Source organism: Charadrius vociferus, unplaced genomic scaffold (genome assembly GCF_000708025.1).
Source record: "Charadrius vociferus isolate BGI_N301 unplaced genomic scaffold, ASM70802v2 scaffold49, whole genome shotgun sequence".
NCBI lineage: Eukaryota > Metazoa > Chordata > Aves > Charadriiformes > Charadriidae > Charadrius > Charadrius vociferus.
In genome coordinates, this window is record NW_009661375.1 from 4,010,519 (window position 1) to 4,030,872 (window position 20,354).

Sequence of the window (20,354 nt, forward strand, 5' to 3'; positions counted from 1 at the left end):
CCCCAGTTCCCTTTTCTGTTTCCAAAACAAAAAAAAAAAAAAAAAAGCGATGGAAATGATGATTTGGACTCGATGATCCTTATGGGTCCCTTCCAACTTGAGATATTCCACGATGCCATGATTATTGCTCAAATGTTCAGACACAGAAATACCTTTCATTGCTTTTTAAATTATTTTGGTTTTATTTAATTTTCTATTTTATTTACTTGCTTAAATTATCATTATACCTTTTATTCTCCTGTGACTCAGAGATCATTACCCAGCGTGTTCGCACCTCTCAGCAGTCAGCACGTGGCGACATCCTCTTTGCATTAAGTGAAGCGGAGACCATGCACAGACCTCTCAAGGGCTGGAATTTCTTTCCAGTTTTCCCTGCGAGTGCATTCTGGTTTTGTAAGTGGAAGTTTGGTCGTAGAACTGCTTTATGGGGGTTGGGGGAGCTCGATTTTGGAGTGACTGAATAGACTGTCCATTTACTGATGCCTGGTATTTTTTTGTGCCCCCATCAGTGACAGCTCTGCGGGAGGGAGGAGGATTCCCAGCAGAGTATCCAAGCTGAGTAACTGGGATATTGGGGCTTGCAACTGGGTCAAAACAAAGACTCTGAGGCAGAGGGGAAGCTGAATAATTTTGCCAGCAACTCTTAACGAGCCGCAAACTGCAGGAGAACAACCCTCACATATCCCTGGCAATTTCCCTCCGGTGTTGTGCTGAAAAGGAGCACAAAAAGTTTGCGCATCCAAACGGAACGGTTGGGTAAAAGCCCATGTCGGAGCCTAGCGAAGGGTCTGCTGTTGCTTTTCATTGCTTACATGGGAGTCTGAGCTGCGCTGCAAATAAAATGAGTTTTAGCATGGATAAGACGCGATACATTTATTTAGGATCAAGCCTGAGCACCAGTTCTGAAGTTTGATTTTATTTAGCTGCCTTTGAGTGGGTGTTCAGAGACTGGAGAAAATCATTACGCATTAAGCGTGTAACTGGCTGCGTTAAAGAAAGATGCATTTTTTTTTTTTTTTTTTTTTTTCTTCTTCTTTTTAAGGGTCATACTCAACTCTGCCAGCAGTTGGGACAAGCTCTGCTAGATCTCCAAGGAGGGTGGCAAAGGGAGGATGGGAAATGGGACACGCTTTAGAAAAGTGACGTGAAAACCTGACTTTTTAAAAGCCGACTTACAAAGTCAACTTAAACCCCCCCCCGAGAGCAGCGTTTGTCTCACGTAACAGGAACATGGGAAGCTGCCGAGGTGTAAAACACCGGCTCACCATTTTAATCTCCCAGTTCACGTTCCACTGCTTCATGTTGCTGACCCGCCAGGTTTTGACGGCGTCGCCCGTGCTCGCGTCCATCCGTATCAGCCGGTTGTAGGCGATGCCGATCAGCTCCTCCTTCTTGCCCCCCTGGAACCTGTGACACGGCAAAGGGATTAATAAATGCACGCCTGCAATACACGGCTGCGCACGTTCAATTCAGCAGATGAGTTAACTTGTAAGTTTTATAAGTCGATGCAATTAGTGCTGTTAATTTCAGTGCCACTGCAACATCCGCAGCTAAAGATGTGCTGCGTATTTAACCTACTCCACGTATTTATTCACGAAATTCCCCCTCTTCTGCCCAGCAGACCCACCGACCTTGCTATGAAATGCGTGATGCCGAACTCCGGCAGCGACTGCCAGGCTTGAATAAACCGCATCTTCGCCTCGATGAGACTCATCTGCGCGACGTTCTGGTGGGCTTCCAGGATGCGTGCCGTGATCTGCGGGTGGCGAGACACACCGGCTTTAGGCGAGGGGGCTCGTTAGCGGCATCATGACTGCCACGCGAACGGATAACGACTCGGGAGACGTTTGGGAGCCAGCGCGGTTACGAACAACGCAGACGATCGATAATTTCTACCCTGAGGATGTATTTCAGCTACAACCTCTCAAAGCCTGCGACCACGGCTGATAAACGTGGAGCGGCTTTTGGTTTGTGTCTCCAGACATATAAAAGCAAATATAGATCGGAGCTGTCTGGAGGCAGAGAGCCGCTCAGGCTCATTTAGTTTAAGACGCAGGATGTGAGCAAACGGCGGGGCAAATTTCTGGTGTAGAGTTTCCAGTTTCGCAGCATAAAATCACTGGGGACTACTATAGAAACCAAAAAGGGCCCAAGTTTCTCCGGGGGGAGGGCGTGGGTGAGTGGGTTTTGTTAGTCTTTTCATTGCTGCTCTCCAAACCAAAGGGGTTCTAGACTATTTTATCTTAAATTTAGCTTAATTTTATTGTTGCTGTCACTTACCAAGTCTCTTACATAGCCTGGCTGTAGATGGCAAGGCGAATAAAAAAAAAAAAAAAAAAAAAGAAAAGGAGGCAGAAAGAAAAAAAAGGCAATCAGAAATATGGCAACAAAGCAAAGAAAAAGTGTAAATAAACTGCAAACCAAAGTTCAAGCAAAAAAAAAAAAACCACATGCACAATTTTTTAGGCAGAAAAGCAGCCAAAGTGAACGCAAGGACGGAGAGGGGACAAGCGAGCAGAGATTCGCCGCTCGCGCCGGCCCTGAGCACCGGTGCCGTCCCGGCTGGCCGGCTTCATCTAGAGATGGTTTTGGTCCTGAGATGGTTTTGGTCCTGCTGGTGGATGAAGGGGAGGGCGAAGCTGCCAGCTCAGAGGAGGATTCGTGTCCTCACGCTCCCCTCCATGCCTCTGCGCAAACTCCAGCCCCCTGATTTGCAGAGGAAGCTCAGTCAGAAGCTCAACAGCGCACTACGGCCGTTAGCTCAGTAGCTCCTTTTCTTTGAGCTCCGCAGAAGAAGGATGGGGATGCTGCTCGGGGTTACAAGCGGCTGGAGGACATCAGCCAGGCTTCCCAGGGCTGCATCTGTCCTTGCAAGCCGGCTGGGCGCCGCTCGGACACCAAAGCCCAGCAAAGCACCGAAGAGCTGTGAATACACCTAATTTGGGTTGGTTTTTTTCTGCATTTACTATCTGGCGCTCCCCAAACCCAACCTACGGCTGCTGCAAGGGCACACGGAGACAAACACCGCCCGAGCGGGTCTGGGGCTGGTGTGGGACCAAGCACCTCTATAAATCCTCCAGCAAGGCCCACGGCCAATTCCCATTTCGGCGCTATTTGTGGGTTGCATGACCTCCTCCTCCTTCTCCTCCTTCCCCCGTGCCAGGGCGCAGAGGGACCCTGGTGGCCGAATTCCTTGCATTCCCGCAGCCTCCATCCCTCTGTCCCTCCCAGCCGCTCCGGCACGCGTGTGCCGCTGGCAAAACATCCTCCGCTGCTGCAAGCTCTGCCTCTGGCCATAAAGGAAAAGCCTAAATCTGCTGTTTAACTCATGTCTATAGGGGACTCGGCGTTCGCATCGTGGCCGCTGGCCCAGCTTGGAGCAGGGCGAGGGCTCGTGCCCATCCCCATGGTTCGACGGAGGTTATTTTTACAACGAGGATACCTGCACAGTAAGCAAGTTCTGCGAGCTAATATTTTTCCAGGTGCCTCCATTTTACTGAGTTCAAGCCTAGAAAGTATTACATACGTTAAAATGGTATATTTATGCAGCCTCTTCTCCATCCAAGTGGATATAAAGGCTTATTCAGAAGAATAATAAGGGCTATATAAAATATAACTCCACTGCCAGGAAATCATCGTGCCGTGCCAGTAAAAAGTGATATTTTTCCTGCTTCTCTGACTTGCAGCCTTCTTCTGGGTTTTGAGAAATCGTTATCTGGCCACAGCCAGCCCGAAGCACGCAGGCTGCGAAGCTACAGCTGAACGATTAAGTCACTGAAAGGCCACGGAGCAATGCCTTACTTATTTTTGCCGCCGTCCTGACACATAATGTCTTTCAGAAAGTCATGCATTTATTTCCAGCGCAGAACAGTTCAGCCCTGTCATGCACGGACCGAATGTTGCGTGGAGTTCAAGCGCGAGTCACAGCAACTCAAAATGAAGCAATGTTTCAAGGACTGGCATTTGGAAGTAGTGGAAAAGCAAAGAGAGAAAATATGCAAACCGCATTACAGCCAAGTCTGGATAAAGCACTGCAAGCAACTGCAACTCCACTGATCCTGAGGATTTCTGCACGGACTCTGTGCAAGGGAAGGGGTTTTAATCCCAGCACCGGGGACCGATTTCATCTCATCGCTGCTACAGCCGCATGGGGAGAGACGGGGGCAGCTGACCCATGCTTTGCTGCAGCATTACTCGGTATCGGCAGGGGCAAAAACCATTCCCAAAATGTATTTAAAATAAACGTAATAAATAAATTGAAAACGTATTTAAAAGAAATGGCTCCCCGCTGCCGAAGCTGTGTACATGCACCGTCGCGCAATAATATGGCATAATTAAGGTCGTGGGTGCCATCCTCAGGTGCTGGATCCAAACCACACATTTCAGTTGGCGTTTCATTTTAGTAACCGCGTGCATCCGGTTAAGTGACAACATCCAAAACATGTAGTGTTAAACACCAGCGACCACCGAAACGGGTGTACGGTCAGCCCGGTCCACACCAACACCGTGCCGGGAGAGCGGGCGAGCACGTACCTGCTTGTTCTTGTACTTTTTCAGGTAGCGAGGAGAAACCAGACACTCAGGATTAATGTCGGTGGTGATCTGTTCCGGAATGAGCTGCGGGTCCGGGTTCAAATGTTGCATTTTCAGGAAGGAAAGGATGTTCTGCACTTCCATGCCGTAGGAGCTGTCGGCCATCGTCTTGCCCTTGGAGGCCAGGCGGCAGGCGGCCATCCAGCTGGCGTACTGCGTCTCCTGCCCCCGAAACGGAGGGTCAGAGCGGCGGGGGTGCCACCTGCCCACCCCCAAATAAAACTCCGGGGAGCCTTTATTTTTCCTTCCAGCCCCAGAAGACTCAAGCACACGCAGAGCCGGGCAGAACCCCAGCCAATGTGTAGGCTACAACCATGGGACAAAGCCAAGGAAGAGGAGGGGCTGGTTTTCTACTCTAAATTCGCATGTGTGCTCTGAACATCAAGATCAGACACATGTGAGTGCATTTGTTTGTTTTTTTTTAATGAACACCAGCTACGCAGCCCATCCCAGTGTAAGCTGATGTGGGCTAAGGGCGAAGAGAGGGCTGGTCCAAATGATAAACTTACATTATCGCAGCGTAGCCAGATTTCATTCATTCCCTCCGCCACCGGAATCAGAAGTTTGATGTTAAACTTCTGACCAGAGATGTTCACGTCAGGGGTAACTTCACATCCTGCAGTGAGGGAGCCAGTGTTTAACAGGGGTGTGAAGAATTGCGCTTTAAAAAGAGGGGGAAAAAAAAAACACAAAAAAGGAAAAGAAAAAGCAAAGAGCTCCAACTAAAGGATGCCCAACAGCATCTCAGTGCTGCAAAGGTCTTGCACCACATCTCCGATGGGATGAACGCTCTACATAGCGGGGACAAAAATTGTGTCAGCTGTCTCTTTTTCCAAGTGAGAGGGAAAAAAGGGGGAAAAAAGCAAGACCTGATCTGAAAGCAACGATGCCGAAGCTAACATGCGCCCGCAGGATTCATCTCACAGATCCCGTCTGGCCTCGTGAATGGACCCGGTGGCTGGCAAATTCCCTGTGTCCCCAAAATTTTCATGAAAGGGCAGGAAAAGGTGGCTGGATGGGTGCTGACTCTCACCCTGAAACTTATACATTATTTCGGCTGGGCACATTGCTGATACAATCAGAGGCGAGGTGTGAGCATCCCGCTTTCGCTGTCTGGAGGGAACTACAAGCGGTTGTATAAACACCAGGGGGTGATGAACTGCACCAGCCAAGTTAGCCCGGGCACCGCTTCAACGCCGCCTCCGAGATTTTTTAAAAGTGCCGTCACAGCAGATATGTCAAAAGCTCCCAAAAAGGTCCTGCGGGCCGGGCTTCGCTCTGACTGCAGCCTGAGGTCGCTCGGCATCCCATCTGCTCCTGCCTCCACGGGGGGAAAAAAAAAAAAAGGAGCTCTCTGCAGTTTGGTGGCTGCCGGAGCAGGAATTTTTAACCTGACATAAGAAAAGCCAGCAACCATAGGAATCTAAAAACTCATGTGCGAGGCTCGCAGGGGGCACTTGAGCGAGGCTACACACCACCAGCGCCAGGGAGAGGAGGAAAAACATTTACAGGCAGCGGGAGGAAGAGAATGGTCTGTTCTCTCCAGCGCAGCGTGGGCTCAAACTTATTCGCCGCCGCGGGAGTTAGTTCGAGTCTTTTGGACAGCCACAACAAAAAGGAGAAGAGCGAGTTGTCCCCCCCGTGGTATTGGGGAGCTGACGGCGCTTCCCTTTGGGGTCGCACGAACCACGTGCTCACTTTCTAGAAGTCTGAGTATATGCCGTGCTATCAAACCCAGTCACCCTCAGTCTTTCAAACATATTCACCCAACCCTAGGATGGCATGCCAAGAAGTTAAGTCAGTGGGAAAACAAGATGCAAGAGGAGCAGCCTGTTACTGGAATAAAACGCAACGGTCCTTAACGCTTCTCTTACCTCTCAGGTTCATCTGGTGTGCGGGAGTCCCGTTGGATTCCTCTTTGCTTTTATAGCAGGAGATAGAGGTATCTTTGAAGGTGCACCAATAGGGCTTGTAGCCTTTCAACGTCAGCTTCTTGGGCCTGCCAGACAAGTTGAGGGACATGACATTTGGTTTAAGCTCCTAAACCAAGCTGCTGCACTGGGAAACTCATTTCACCCTTGAAAACCAGGTGTCAGCAGCCTGGGGTATGCCCACCCCCGGCACAGTCCCTGCCTGGGAGCTCAGCCATCACTCACCCTCCCTTCACAACAACGTTGGGTCAAGATATTGAGTTACAATTGCAGTTTTGGACTCTTCAATCCCATGGAGGTCCCACTAATTTGGGGCAAGGAGCTGGAGAACTGTATTACAGAAATAGATGTGTCCATGAACCGCTGCAAAATATGCCTCTTCGCCTGCCACATTAAAAGGGAACCCCTTTGCTCAAGCTCTGAAAGGAAGCGGTACTTCTAAAAGACTTGTCAGTTAAGCACAGGCACGAGTAGCTTGTTGTTTTCTTTTTAAATACTCCGCATCAGAAAAGGTTCAGTTCTTTTCTATGGAAAACATGGCTTTCGCTTGACTCTGACGCAAAGACGAACTGATGGCCCCGCAAGCCTGCAGCAAAGCGAGGCGACCGCCTGGCGTGGTGGTACCCTGAGCCTGTTCATCCCACCACGAGCCCAAGACCTTCGCAGAGCTGCAAGTTGCTGGATTTCTTAACCTCCTCCCTCATTTCTAAACCTTATTCAAAGGCTTTATCCGCAGCCTCTCACTGCAATGCATTTCCCACACCTCCATCCCAGAAACAGCTGCTCGACCCTCATCTGCGGGGATCAAATACGCGATGGCCCCACTTGCCTGTCTTCTGCACTTTCACTTCCAAGCGAAAGTGTGCTGGGGGCTGCTCCGGGAAATTAGGGAGGTGGGGGAGAATCACGGCGTCTGCCCGAACCCGGCTGCTCTCAGACCTCTGATGGACATCTGAGCTCGGGGCATCTGCTGCCTCCTCCTGCCTCGGCTGGTTTTCCTCCTCCTACAGCCCTGGCACACACAGCCCTGCCCCGTGCGAACTTTACAACCGCAATTTCCTTTGAAAGCTGCCTCCCACTAGGGAAGAAGTCACCGACCTCCGGCCAAGCTATCCTACACGTGCAGGTTTTTCCATCCTTTGCTTTGCATCCTTCTCTAAAGTTGTTTTAATATGTTTTTACTGTCTTGAGCTTTTTTGGGGACTCCTTTAAATTGCAGGCAGGGCATTTTGGCCGGCACGGACCGTAACCTGGTTGGTAGGGGCAAGAGAAATGTCCCACGTATCTGCAGCAACACCAGGCACATAGGAACATATATATAGGACTTATATATAATGTGTACAAGGGACATATATTGCAGCTCCTCCCCAATGAAGTGTGACAAGAGCCGTGTCCAAAGCTGGGCCAGCTCCTAACATCACGTCATTTACGTTGGGTTTCTGGCAGTAAAATATCACCTGGCCCTCATTTTTAGGAGCAAATGGCAATTCCATGCTTCCTTGCCGCAGAAGGACAGCCTCAAATCCCAACCTCAGGGTCTGGGGCTGCCCCGGGCGAGGGGAGGGAACCAGCAGCTTCTCGCTGCTCCATCTCCTGCCCCACCAACTGGCGCATCCAATTTGAGAAGCAATTAGCCCCCCGAGTCGTGTCTAATTTTATTGGCAAATAAGGACATCAAAGGAAAGAGCAAAGTTTTTTGTTTGTTTGTTTGTTTGTTCAAGGGGTGAAAAAACACCCACTCAGATGCAGGGCGCGGGCTGCAGCCCTGAAACTTTGACCCAGTTAAGACAGACCGCAAGCCCGGACGGACGCAGAGACCTTATTAATTTGTCTTTGGAGAGGGAGAAAGAGTTTTTCAGAGCAGAAGTGGCAGGTTCTGGCTCCAGAACCAAACAATTAATAAAATAAAAGCTTGTTCCAGAGCTATTTCGCTGCCTACAGCTTTTCTTCTATATCCTATAGCCGTGCTGCGAAATCTCATCATTATTTACAGTTTCCAGAACTTTCACCGTAACCCTTGCCGCAGCAGGCAATAAATCGCAAAAGACGGTCGCGGCTGCCAAAATGTTACTTAAAAGTCCAGACGCTGCTGTTCCCGGTTTCCACATACCATCGTCCAAGTCAAAGCAAAATTAAAAAAACCCTCTAAATCCTGAGCGATCTGGAAGAGGCGCAGCGTCAGCGGAACCTGCTCCTTTTGGCACGGAGAGGGCAGAGAGACCAGGATCCCGGCTGCTTATAACTCATCCAGCCTCTTACAAACCAGAAGAAGGATTTGAGCAAGGTTTCTAGGTTTCACTCCTAATTTTAGGATGGCTTAATTAGCATTAATTATGTCAGAGAAATATCCCAGCACGTGTTGCTGGTTACGGGATGCAGCAAGCTCTCCCAGAGGGATGCGTACCTGCCAGGGCGGCGATAGTGGGAAAACACCCTGGATTTTATATTTAAGATCAACTCCGGTATTGAGTGGGTTGTTTTGGAATGGTGTGAAATGCTTCATGACTGTGCCACGAGTGGGATAAAGAAGTAAAACGTTTTAATAGCAAGAGAGCACGGATGCTCTGAGCTGTGGTATTACGCAGCGATTGCTCGGTGGCTTTTCACGCGAGATAATGCAGTGGTGTGCCGCAAGATCTTAAGCCAGGAGATGGGAAAAAAAGGATATTAGGGAGTAGGACCATTAATTATTCATAGACATTACCAGTTTCACAAGCACCTCTTCCCATCAGCACTTACTTGAAGACTTTAATGTAGTCGGCGAGCTCCGGGATGGAAGTGATGTCACCCTGAAAAGAAAAGATGATCCCATTCACCCGCCTGCCCGAGCGGAGCCGGGGTGGTGGGTCCGGGAGGGAAGGGATGCTGCGCAGGGCAGGAAGCCGGCAGCAGCTTCACCGGCCAACAGCGGAGCTCTGGGGTCATGAAAACGCTCCTGAGAAAGCCTCATCCACTTTACGGGAGAAGCAACCGGAGAAAAATCTATCGCACAGAAGTGCTGTTTGGAAACCAGAGGACAAGGTTTTATTTTTCTTTGAGGAATTTCTGCTGCCGCCGGAGCCAATTCCCACCCGCGAGGTCACCGGCGGTCACACCGGCTCGTGTTCGCACAGGGATTTTTTCTCCTCCCTTACTTTTTCATTATGCTCCGAACAAAAGGAAAGGATGCTGCTTTGCAGCTCCAGGGAGGGCTGGGGAAGGGTTTTCTGACAGTCTAAAAAGGCTTTTCCCCCCAGTTTTTTTAATATTGAGTTTATCTTCACATTTTGGATGAGCAAAATACACCCGGTGGCACTTTCAATTCCCACGAGCTCGAACTAAAGGGGTTTCGAAGGACAGAAAAAGCAAAGACTGCTCCAACAGCTTCCAGTAGCAAGACAGTTTACTTTCTGTCTGCAATGAGCAATGCTGTTTATAGATACCACGGGGAAAAAAATGCAAAATCTAAACAAACAATCCAGTAATTGCCCATTATCCGTATTCAATTACTCGAATACATCTGGAAATGGCTACAGCTAACAACCCCCACGGAAAGGGACGGAGTTTTTTTGATGAATCATTGTCATCTTCACTCCTATCTGGCAGGGACTGGTCCTCAGTACTGTGCTTCAAATCTGGTTTTGCAGAGAAATTATAAAAGATCTCTTGGCGATTAAAATTTGTCATTATTTCTGTCGCACCAAAGGAGCGCTGCTCTCCCTGCGGCGACTGGTTAATATTATAAATCTCTGCCGTTATTAACGCTAGTAAAGCAGGCTAAGTATGGATGTTAACTTCAAAGAGACCCTTCGTAAACACTTGAAAAAATTATATGAAGTGTAAGACTGGAAAATTTCAGGGGTTTTAGGGTTTGAAAGAACTTAAAATGAAACTCGGAGATGGTACAAATGTGCAAAGTGCCTGGAAAAGCTGCGCTGTGCCAAGTCTGACCAGATCTACTCCTTTTTCTGCAGTTTAGTTTTTGGGCTTTACATTTTTAAAGGTGAAAACCCGGTGTTAAAACAGCGTATCAGAAAAAAAAATATGAAACCCTCTGAAATACAGACATAGCCCACTCCAGGCTGAAACGCAGTCTAATGAAAATAGGGTTTCATAAATGTTATTTCCGAAAATCGCCGCAGCTGTTTTAAGTACTGTCAAACTTTGCCATGAATTAGAAACGGTGGAAGAGAAACATCAACGTGAAGAATTCAGTATTTTGGAAAGTTGGGAGCGAGAATAGAAACTGAAATAATTTAAATTTAAGTTTCCATTATTTCACCAGGGAAGTGGCTTGATGCAGGAGAGGGTTTCAGTAAGATCCCGGCTCCTCTGGGACTTCTCCAGCGCTATTTGGTCTTATGGTCCCAGCAGGAAAAAAGCAATATGGCACTTGACTTCTGCAGCAATGCAGAGCTGGGCACGTGGGATGGGCTGAGCTCCCGCTCTTAAATTAACTGCAAACACCCAAAAAAGACGTGGCAGTCTTAGAGCTTAAACGAAGCCTTTGGTTCAATAAGTGCACGTGCTCAGAGAGGTTTTTATGCTGCTTTGGGGTCAGAGCAGAGCTCAGCGCTGGCCCTGTGCTGGACACTGCTCAGGGTGCCCTCCCTCCCACCAGAACTACCCCTCGGTAGTTAAAAAAATATTATTTTTAAGAAAATATTACTGGAGTCTGTGTTCTGCATTGCTCCACTAGGCTGTGGGCAACTCTCTCATGCTGTAAGAGCAGAAATAGAAAAAGAGGGAGATAAAGGAAATGAAACAGGTTGAATGCGTGGAAGAATTCCCAGCTCAGGATGATTATTCCTGCCTCGTGCGAGGCGAGGAGGGGACGCGCAAACCACCCTGCCACCGCGTGCCTGCAATCCTTACCAGGATCGTCGACGTTTTGCCACCCTCCAAAGTAATTTCCAGATCTGAGAGCGCAGCATCCACCTCGTCCACCTCCTTGTCGCTGTTGTTTAGGTGATTTTCCGAGGACATGATGGACAGCTTATTGATATGGTACTGAAAGGCAAGGCACAGCGTTTCACTGGGATGCTCCTGCGATCTGCCGGATGCTGTGGGCTTATCACGACGCAGCTGCCACACTTGGGAAGCAGAGTGGAAAACTGTAGCCATACTCTCTGCGGGAGCAGAGCCTGGCAAGCACTGGGACCTGAGCGCAGTTGAGTCAGGAATGACCGGTTTGGCTGTTTTCAGTCCAAGGAGTCAGTGGTACGAATCCTGAAGGACCACTCTGGACACCGCAGGACAGAGTTACTCTTTTCACAGCATCACAGACTGGTTGAGGTTGGAAGGGACCCCTGAAGGTCATCTGGTCCTACCCCCTGCTCAAGCAGGGCCACCTACAGCTGTTGCCCAGGACCATGTCCAGGTAGTTTTTGAGTATCTCCAAGGACGGAGACTCCACAACCTCTTGGGCAACCTCTGCCAGTGCTCGGTCACCCTCACAGTAGAACAGTGTTTCCTGATGTTCAGAGGGAACCTCCTGTGTTTCAGTATGTGCCCATTGCCTCTGGTCCTGTCACTGAGCATCACTGAGAAGAGCCTGGGTCCATCTCCTTTACAGCCCCCCATCAAGTATTTATATATTTTAATAAGATCCCCCTGAGCCTCCTCTTCTCTAGGGTGAACAGTCCTAGCTCCCTCACCCTTTCCTCAAAGGAGAGATGCTCCAGGACCTTCATCATCCTCATGGCCCTTCGCTGGACTCTCTTCAGTATGTCCATGCCCCTCTTGAACTGAGGAGCCCAGAACTGGACCCGGTACTCCAGGTGTGGCCTCACCAGTGCTGAGTAGAGGGGAAGGATCACCTCCCTCGACCTGCTGGCAATGCTTTCCCCAGTGCAGCTCAGGACACCATTCACCTTCTTTGTCCCAAGGGCACATTGCTGGCTCATGGTGACCTGGTGCCCACCGGCACCCCCAGGTCCTTTTCCGCCAAGCTGCTTCCCAGCAGGGTGGCCCCCAGAATATACTGGTGCATGGGGTTTCTCCTCCCCAGGGGCAGGGCTTTGCACTTCCCCTTGTTGAACTTCACAAGGTTCATGTTGGCCCACTTCTCCAGCCTGCCAAGGTCCCTCTGGATGGCAGCACAACCCCCTGGCGTATCACCCACATCTCCCAGTTTGCGAAGATGCATTGCATCTGTTTTTATCCCAGAAAAAGAAAACACCCATAAAATCTCACATGAAGGACCATGCCCAACCCACTCTGGACTGCTTGGAGAGGTAAACCGAGTCTTCATATTTCTGCTTTCACTCTTTTTTTCCTAGGAGGGGCTCTAGGATTAGACAACCCTGCTCTTGATGGGGATAATTCTACCTCCTACAATGATGAGGCGCGCCAGACCACACGTAGTAAATGGCCTGCCATCCATCTTCCAGAATTCAATAGCAGGTGTAGTATTTATGCCAAATCACACTGAGTATTTCACAAAACAGATAAATAAATAGTTCTGGGAAACCCACAGATTATCACCAGCTGTTTGGGGGGCAGCATGCCAGAAACACACAGTTCAGTAACCTACTGTACTTACTGGGGTTTTTTGAAGAAGGGCAAAACTAAGAGTTAAGATAGACATAAACATGTTCGGTAAAAGAAGGCCAAGTTCCTTTTCATGAGCAGTAATCAGCAGCAAATATTTAAATTACCTAATAAGCTCAAGTGAAGATTAAGAGACAGGAAATGATCCTACTTCTACCAGCACAAGAAGTCCAAGCTCCCACCGAAGGCAAGGTGAGGCTTAAAACGCCAGATACAGCAGATCTGCCTTATCGAGTGAATCAATATTCATCAATAGAGAAAGCCACAAAATCAAGTTGAGCCAAAACTGTAAGCGTCTCAGGCAGTCTCCTACCTGCAGTGCCGCAAACATCATCATTTCTTCCTCCGTGCACTCGATCTCCTCCAGCAGAATAGCCCACTTGGACTGCTCGTACAGCTGGTTGATCCTGATCGCATCGTACTACGGCACAGGACAAAAACACGTTAAGGTTGTAAAACCTACAAGCCCAGTTCAAGACAAACCCCTTTTATCTTTTATTTCAATGCAACACTTCAATCCGAGACTGAAAAGCCTCTGCCACCGAAGCAGAGCGGCTCTAAGCGACGCCTAGAGCATCTCTAGCAACACCTAAGCATTAGCAAACTGGCACGTGGGAGCATGCAAAGTCAGGTTTGATGCCTCCAAGACCAATTTTCAAAGCGGTGGAGGATTTACCAACATGAAAGCGCATTAGAGATAGAGGCATCCTTTGCCCAAAGCCTTTGCCTGCAAGATGCAAGTAAAATAAATAGCTCTGTACCTTTGGATTCAGGTCAAAAAAGCTGTAGTACTTGAACCGGAGCAGCAAAGCTTCATTTTCTTTCACCTCCTGCTCCATAAGAGATCGGGAGGAATCCAGCCATCTGTAAATTGTCAACAGGGGATAACACACACAAAACGCTCCGGTGAAGTCGCGATGACGCTTTCAAGAATGCAACTTAAAACCACATATTGAACACAGGGGAAAAAAAAAAAAAAAAAGAAGAAGAAAGCAAGAAAACAAATCCTTAACTCACCCTTGGTTGATTTTGGCTTTATCGAGCAGCGCCTGTGGCTTGTACATTTTTGCTAAGGACTCTGGGGAGGTGACGGGCTGGCTCACGGCCAGGATGCCCGGGTTCCCCTCCGACAAGGCGCTGTCACCGAACCAGGCTGAAGTGGGGGAGAGGGGACTGCCGTCGTGAGCATCGTAGGTCGGTGTCATCGTTTTGCTATACAATCCTGGGCTCGAATATATGTTTCCTACCGGTAGGAGGAATAAAAACTGGGAGTTAGCTCATGGCCAAGCCCTGCCTGCTCCCAACCGAGCCAACTCAGACACAAACCCGAAGCCAGCGGATGGAAAAGCTTCCCTTTTTCTTTTTTTTTACCACTTTTTTTTTTTTCCGCAATGGGAAAACACTGCGCTGCCTGTTTTCCCATGAAAAGCTGCCCCTCTCTCTCAGCTCTTCTCCGAGAGCAAGACTGATGGAAAACTCATTCCAGCCCAAATCCATGGGAAAAGGTGCAGGTCTCCCACGCCGGGAAACTCTTGCCCCCTGCGTTACTGCAGCACCTGGGACATGAACGGCCCCCGACTTACCGGTATTACCTGTTGCTTAAAGATTTTGGAAGTCAAAGGTTTTAGAGGAGCAGGAAAATAAACTAAGGGTGCAGCCAAAGAGACCAGAGGCAGAGCACAAGAGTCCTACTGAGGTGGAGCTCACCTTTGACGGGGCCGATGTAAAGAATATCGGTGCCTATAGAGAGGGAAAGAAAGGAGGGAAGTGAGAAGGCGAGAGAAAGTCACCGGGAGAGTAGGAAAGGACAGAAGCCGAAAATGGGTATTTTCGGAAGAGGGTGGAATAGCACAGGTGAGGTTTCACCACCCAAACGGAGCGTTTGCAGCAGCGCTGGCGGACTCGGCAGGCAAAGCAACCAAAGTGACTCCACGGTTATTTTATTCATGTTACAAGAAACAGCCGGGCATGGAAACGCGGCATTTCACGGACGGAAAAGCTTGCTGAGACGGCCAAACAAATTTGGTATTAATATGCTGAGCAAGTGATGCGATTTGGTGCAAATCCGATCCCGAAGCACACGTTACTCCCAGGCCTTTTAAAGCTTTACAGCTCGTACAGACTCAAAGCAGACAAAAAAAACCCCCAACCTTTTAAAATTACAACTTTGAAGAAAAGAAAGTGGACCCAGCTTGGTATCTCATATCTCAAACTAGCTGAGAGCTAAGTAGTCCCTATTCATCCTAATAGTCCTATTCGTCGAACATTGATTTTTACATTAGGAATTTTATATTCCTAATGTAAGGATTTTCGTAAGGGAGGTTCAACAACCGTATCCTAATGTCAGGAATTCCACTGTGTATGTATATCGGGCAAGGAGCTCCGCATCATTTGCTGGACATAAATCTACGTACCAGTACCGAGAAGGACCAATAACTGGCTTTTTTGGAAAGAGTTGTGTCCTTTTTAAATCACAAGCCTATTAAGACGCGCAATTCGACGCACTCAAACCCGACCTCCAAGAGCACTATTAAGGGTGTTGAAGGCGGCGTGTGGCAGGGTTGAGATGCCACAAGCAAGGTCTTCTGTGCCACCTCCTGCTGCTGCCCTGAACCACCACCTTGGACCACCCTCCAGCCCCTCACTCCAAACAATCCCTCCTTCCAGAATGCCCGAGAAACGGCAGAAAGATGAGCTGGACATCTGGAAAAGTCTAAGACCAAATCAAGAGAAAAACCTTTCCAAACTCTCATTTTTTTGGCATGGCTATCTCAAGGGGTAGTAAGAACAGTTTGAATCAGCAGTGTCATTCCAATGACAGCCAACATCTTGGTTAGGAAACTTAAATGATACAGAAACGTGATTCTAAACTGCCTGACAAGATGGAAAGTAGAAGTTGCCATCAAACAAAAAAACCACCAGGGTGCTTTTAATGCTCCTGCTAGTTTTGCTGGCATCCCAGTCTGGATTAACGGTCTGGGGGACCAGTAAGCGCCGTGGGTACCTGCCGTCAAGACAGACCCAACAAACCAGGCACGAGTGAAAAAGCAGCAGAAATGGTGAAGGGATGGAGATATCCACCTTCAGGCTTCACACTTGAAAGGAGAAGGCCGGGGGTGACTTGCCAGGTACTTATACTTTGAGAGTTGGACTCAATGATCCTCACGGGTCCCTTCCAACTCCAGATATTCTATGATTATGAAAGCAGCAGCAAAGTGCTCTCCCCAAAGAACACTGTTATGCCGGAGCAGAGCAGCCCAACAAGAACCGGAAATAAACCACCATCACCATCCACAAACTGCAGCCCGAAAGATGCTCTCGACTCCTCCCCATCCGCTCTCGCAGCGTGCCAGCCTCAACCTCCACGTGGCTCAAGCAGACGGGGCTGAGCATTAACTGAAGCAACCAAAGAAAAACCCACTTCTTGCCCCAAATCGGGCAGGTTTGTCCCACAGACAACCCCCCACATGCCTCCATTCGAGCGTCTGCTCCAGAAGAGCAAAGCTTCCCCTCAGATGTTCTCCTCATCACCTCCAAACGTCTAAAACATCTCAGAAGAAGCTTCACTTAAAAAATTTGCCCGAGGCAGGCAATGTCATAGCTATTTCAGCTGGAACTTTCCATAAGTTTGGCTAACTTATAAACAAGCGAATACAAGTCTTCTAATGGAAAGTGTTGGGCAACGTGTACTGCGGGTGTATTGACAGCTCTGCCTACAGTGATTCCAAGGGGTCGCACTGCCGGGTACGGGGTGCTCAGTGACAAACACGCCCATTAAATCCACACACACCGAAATAAGCAGAACCAGAAATTCTCAGAAATCCCAAACTCATTTTACAGAAGCATTCAGCGCACAAACTAATGTTGGAACGACGCTCGAAACAGTTTATTCAGATTAAAACCGTGGCTTTTAACTAATGGGACCTAAACTTCACAGGTAGCTGCAGTAATTAAACCTGCAGCAAGTCATCTCATTCACAAGGAAAGCAAAACCAGCAAGACAGTTCAAGGTGACTTGCCACAAGACCAATAATTAAAATTAAAAAATATCTTTTGCATACATTTCCCCCAAAGCGTGCCAAGTATTTCCTATTAATCTAACAAGAGATGCTCTTTGCGAACAGTGACTTTTGGAAAGGCTAATTACGGACTTCCAAGATGAAAATGCCAAATGAAAATGAAAATTGATGCAGGGAGAACTCCCTGAGCCAGGACTGGGAGAGGACTAGCCCACAAGCATTTTTAAGCAACTTGGAGGAGAAGGAGTGAGACTGGAGCAAAAGACCGATTATTTTTCCCTTGCTACAGACCCGTGCTGATGGTTTGCTGCGGAGCCTGTGGTGCACATCACTTTGGCACAGCAGCTCCACGGCATCATCGCCCTCAGGTCGCGCAGCTGAAACCTTTCTGCTGGCAAGCCCAGAGCCACCAGTGCTTTAACCACACTGCATGACCTTCACTTGCACTTCAGTTAATTTAAGACCAATTAATACAAGTTTACTGAAGACCAAGATTTTTATTTTTCTTCGTTAAAGCTGCCCTGTTTCCTTCTCATCACTGGATTTAAAACCAAGAGCTTTGGCAGCCAGACATGTCTCGCCCGCCCGTCAGCGTGCATCTCTGTGGCTTTCTCCGCAAGTACATTCGGGCTAAAGTGCTCCCACTTGACCGACTTTATGGATTAAGCTCCTGCCATTTGCCTTCAAACACCAGACTTCCAGCAGCCGTGGTGCAGAGCCGAAACCCCCCTCTGCTTGCAAACACCTCCCTGCATCAATTTGCTGCCTGTGGCAAGAGACGTTACTCCATCAGCGATGTTACTCCGTTAACAATTCTCTTAGTAGCTCTGCTCGGGTTCTGTAAGCCAGACGGGCAAACTAACCCCCCAGCAATAAAAAGATTATTTTATTTTTTTTTTAGCATTACAACCTATAGTCACACCCTTAACATTAAGGGAACACTAATGCAATTAATAAAATACTGGTTTTGCTGGGCTATAAATAAGGAGTAGAATGGTGGTGCTGCCTAAAACACACCTGGAATTCGACATTAGGAACAATTTTCCATTTAACTCCTTTCTTAATAGGGTAAGAAAACCTTGCAGTAACACAATCTGAGCGTTAAATTGGTCACACTTGGTTTCTGTTTTATTTTATAAAGTCTGGCGTTGTTCTGCTCCCCCATATGCGTGACAGCTTCAGGCATGCATCCGTGTGACCGCGACCGAGTGCTACAGCCCTGGATCATTTGTGGAATTTATTTGAGGTCCGTTTCTTGCGCAGACCTTAAGCAATTAGGTCAGACCGATATGGCTATGTCATTTTTCCCCACCCATTTTATTATCTGTTCACCTCCTGGTGACCCCTTCCCTCCAAGCCCATCCTCGCAAAGCAAGCCCCGGCTCACCCGACCCTGGTGTGATCAGCGGACCCTCCAGCTCGAAGGCATCGTCTTCACATTGATCATCCAACTTCTTCTTTTTTTTCTTTGACGGATCTCTGGGTTTCCTCAAAAGGGAGAGCTCTTCTGGATGCCTGATGTCTGGGAAGAAAATGGACCATTTTTACACAGGCGGGATGGAAAAAAAGGGGAACTTTAGGAACAACATCCAGCAATGTGCAGTATCTCCCTCGGCTGATTTTCCTGCTTTGCAATGGTTAAAAATCAAGTTGAGAATATTTTCCCTGCGAGCCTGTTGGAAACAAGCACTGTCCTTGGCTGGAGAGGTAACATAGCATTTGGGTAAAACGTGGAATTTCCCAGGCACAGCCACTCAAACGCAAATACAAGCACTGCCCGTCCCTGCCGCAGAGCGTAGTACCATTCCCACCCATTATCTGAAATATAAATATATTTTTATATATTAATCAGCATGTAAACCCCTATTTAGGGGCAACGGGTAAGGCAGGTAACAGGCCAGGTACTCTCACTTCCATAGGAGCAATCCCAGAGTCTGGCCATTTATTTACACATCAGACTGGAAATTTTAGAGCCTGTATTTAAGGCACCCGCTTTTCAAAGAGATCTCGGCCAAAGCGTTTCCATTTGACAGCAAATCTCTCCCACTTCCTTGCCCAGAACCAGCGTGAAAAATTATAAAACCACGTTATTTAAAATAAAGAGCATCACAGTGCGTTTGTGTTTTAAGCCACGGGAGTATGGGGTGGGGGGAGGGGCTAATGAAAAAGAGAATTTTAGGGCGATTTCCTACAAAGGCACTATTTTGGATTTGCTTATGCCTGCTGCAGTCGCTTCCAAGAGAGAAGGAGCTTTCCCGGAAAGCTGAGCCCATCATCCATCGTACCACCGAAACCACGGAGGGACTGGAGGGGAGCCAGGAGTCCCTCGCCGGCGCTGCAAAAACCAAGAGGGGAGAACAAAACCCCTGTCTACTCTAAACTGTCCTCAGTCGATATGTGGGAACTGACCTGGAAAAGCATTCACCTGGGCACGAAGCCATCCTATTGCGATGATGAAAGGCTTCAGAAAGGTTGGAGAGCTCCGAAATACAGCTTGGATTAGAAAAAAAGGAGATTATGGGTCATGCTTGAGCCTGGAAGGAAGAGTTTTGGAGCTCTCCTCTGCAGCTGGCTGGCCACGTTCAAGCTCCTGTCTTGTTTCTAGCTCTGATTTTTCTGCGTGTATCACCTGAAAATGTTCAGCTGCACGGAGATGTGCGAAGCTTTGGCTTCGGGATGCCCTAAGGAAAGCAGCCACCGGTCCCATCCACATGGAAGCCCGCAGCTGTAGCTGCAAGGGAGACCGGGAGGCAGAGGAGACAGAGGTGGTTGCATTGCAGCCAGGCTGTATTTTCCCACCAAGAGGAATGCTGAGGAAGACAATAAGTCATTATTCTAACGAGGTGAGGTGACAGGGTTCGTATCTCACCCTGCACACCCCCCTCCCCTGCACAGCCACCGTGCTGGCAGCAGCGGAGTGTGCTGTACACTCCCAGCCACCAAAATATAATTAACAGAATTAAAACCTGGAATTTGGTGCCCAGCACATGACCCGAGCGGGACACATCCCCACGGCAGATGTGTCTGCCCCGACTCACACCAGCGTCTTTCCTTACCGCACATAAGCGGGGAAACACCAGGCTGGAAGGGAGCTGTGCTCCCCCCTTGCCCCATCCTGGGACACACCGTGAGCCGATGAACCAGAAGAGCTTTTCCATGTTTGTCAGGGGATGGCTGCCATTACGAACAGTACATTCCAAAAATTACTTTTTAAAAAAATAAAAAAATGCATTAAAGCACAGCTTCCCTGACAGGTCACGTCCCTGGGCTCCGTCCCCCT

At 48.6% G+C, this 20,354-nt stretch overlaps 1 protein-coding gene across 1 annotated transcript in view; it reads right to left on the bottom strand.

The window, feature by feature from the left end:
* The window catches only part of FERMT2 (fermitin family member 2), a 58,745-nt gene that overhangs the window by 664 nt on the left and 37,727 nt on the right, over nucleotides 1-20,354 (bottom strand). Inside the window, exons 3-14 of the mRNA XM_009893949.1 lie at nucleotides 18,462-18,596; nucleotides 14,073-14,298; nucleotides 13,817-13,919; nucleotides 13,369-13,476; nucleotides 11,379-11,513; nucleotides 9,264-9,313; nucleotides 6,468-6,592; nucleotides 5,103-5,209; nucleotides 4,534-4,755; nucleotides 2,281-2,301; nucleotides 1,632-1,756; nucleotides 1,266-1,407 (exon numbers count right to left, since the gene is read on the bottom strand). Of these exons, the coding sequence (XP_009892251.1) occupies nucleotides 1,266-1,407; nucleotides 1,632-1,756; nucleotides 2,281-2,301; nucleotides 4,534-4,755; nucleotides 5,103-5,209; nucleotides 6,468-6,592; nucleotides 9,264-9,313; nucleotides 11,379-11,513; nucleotides 13,369-13,476; nucleotides 13,817-13,919; nucleotides 14,073-14,298; nucleotides 18,462-18,596 (1,499 nt within the window). The remainder of the gene's footprint in view (nucleotides 1-1,265; nucleotides 1,408-1,631; nucleotides 1,757-2,280; nucleotides 2,302-4,533; nucleotides 4,756-5,102; nucleotides 5,210-6,467; nucleotides 6,593-9,263; nucleotides 9,314-11,378; nucleotides 11,514-13,368; nucleotides 13,477-13,816; nucleotides 13,920-14,072; nucleotides 14,299-18,461; nucleotides 18,597-20,354) is intronic.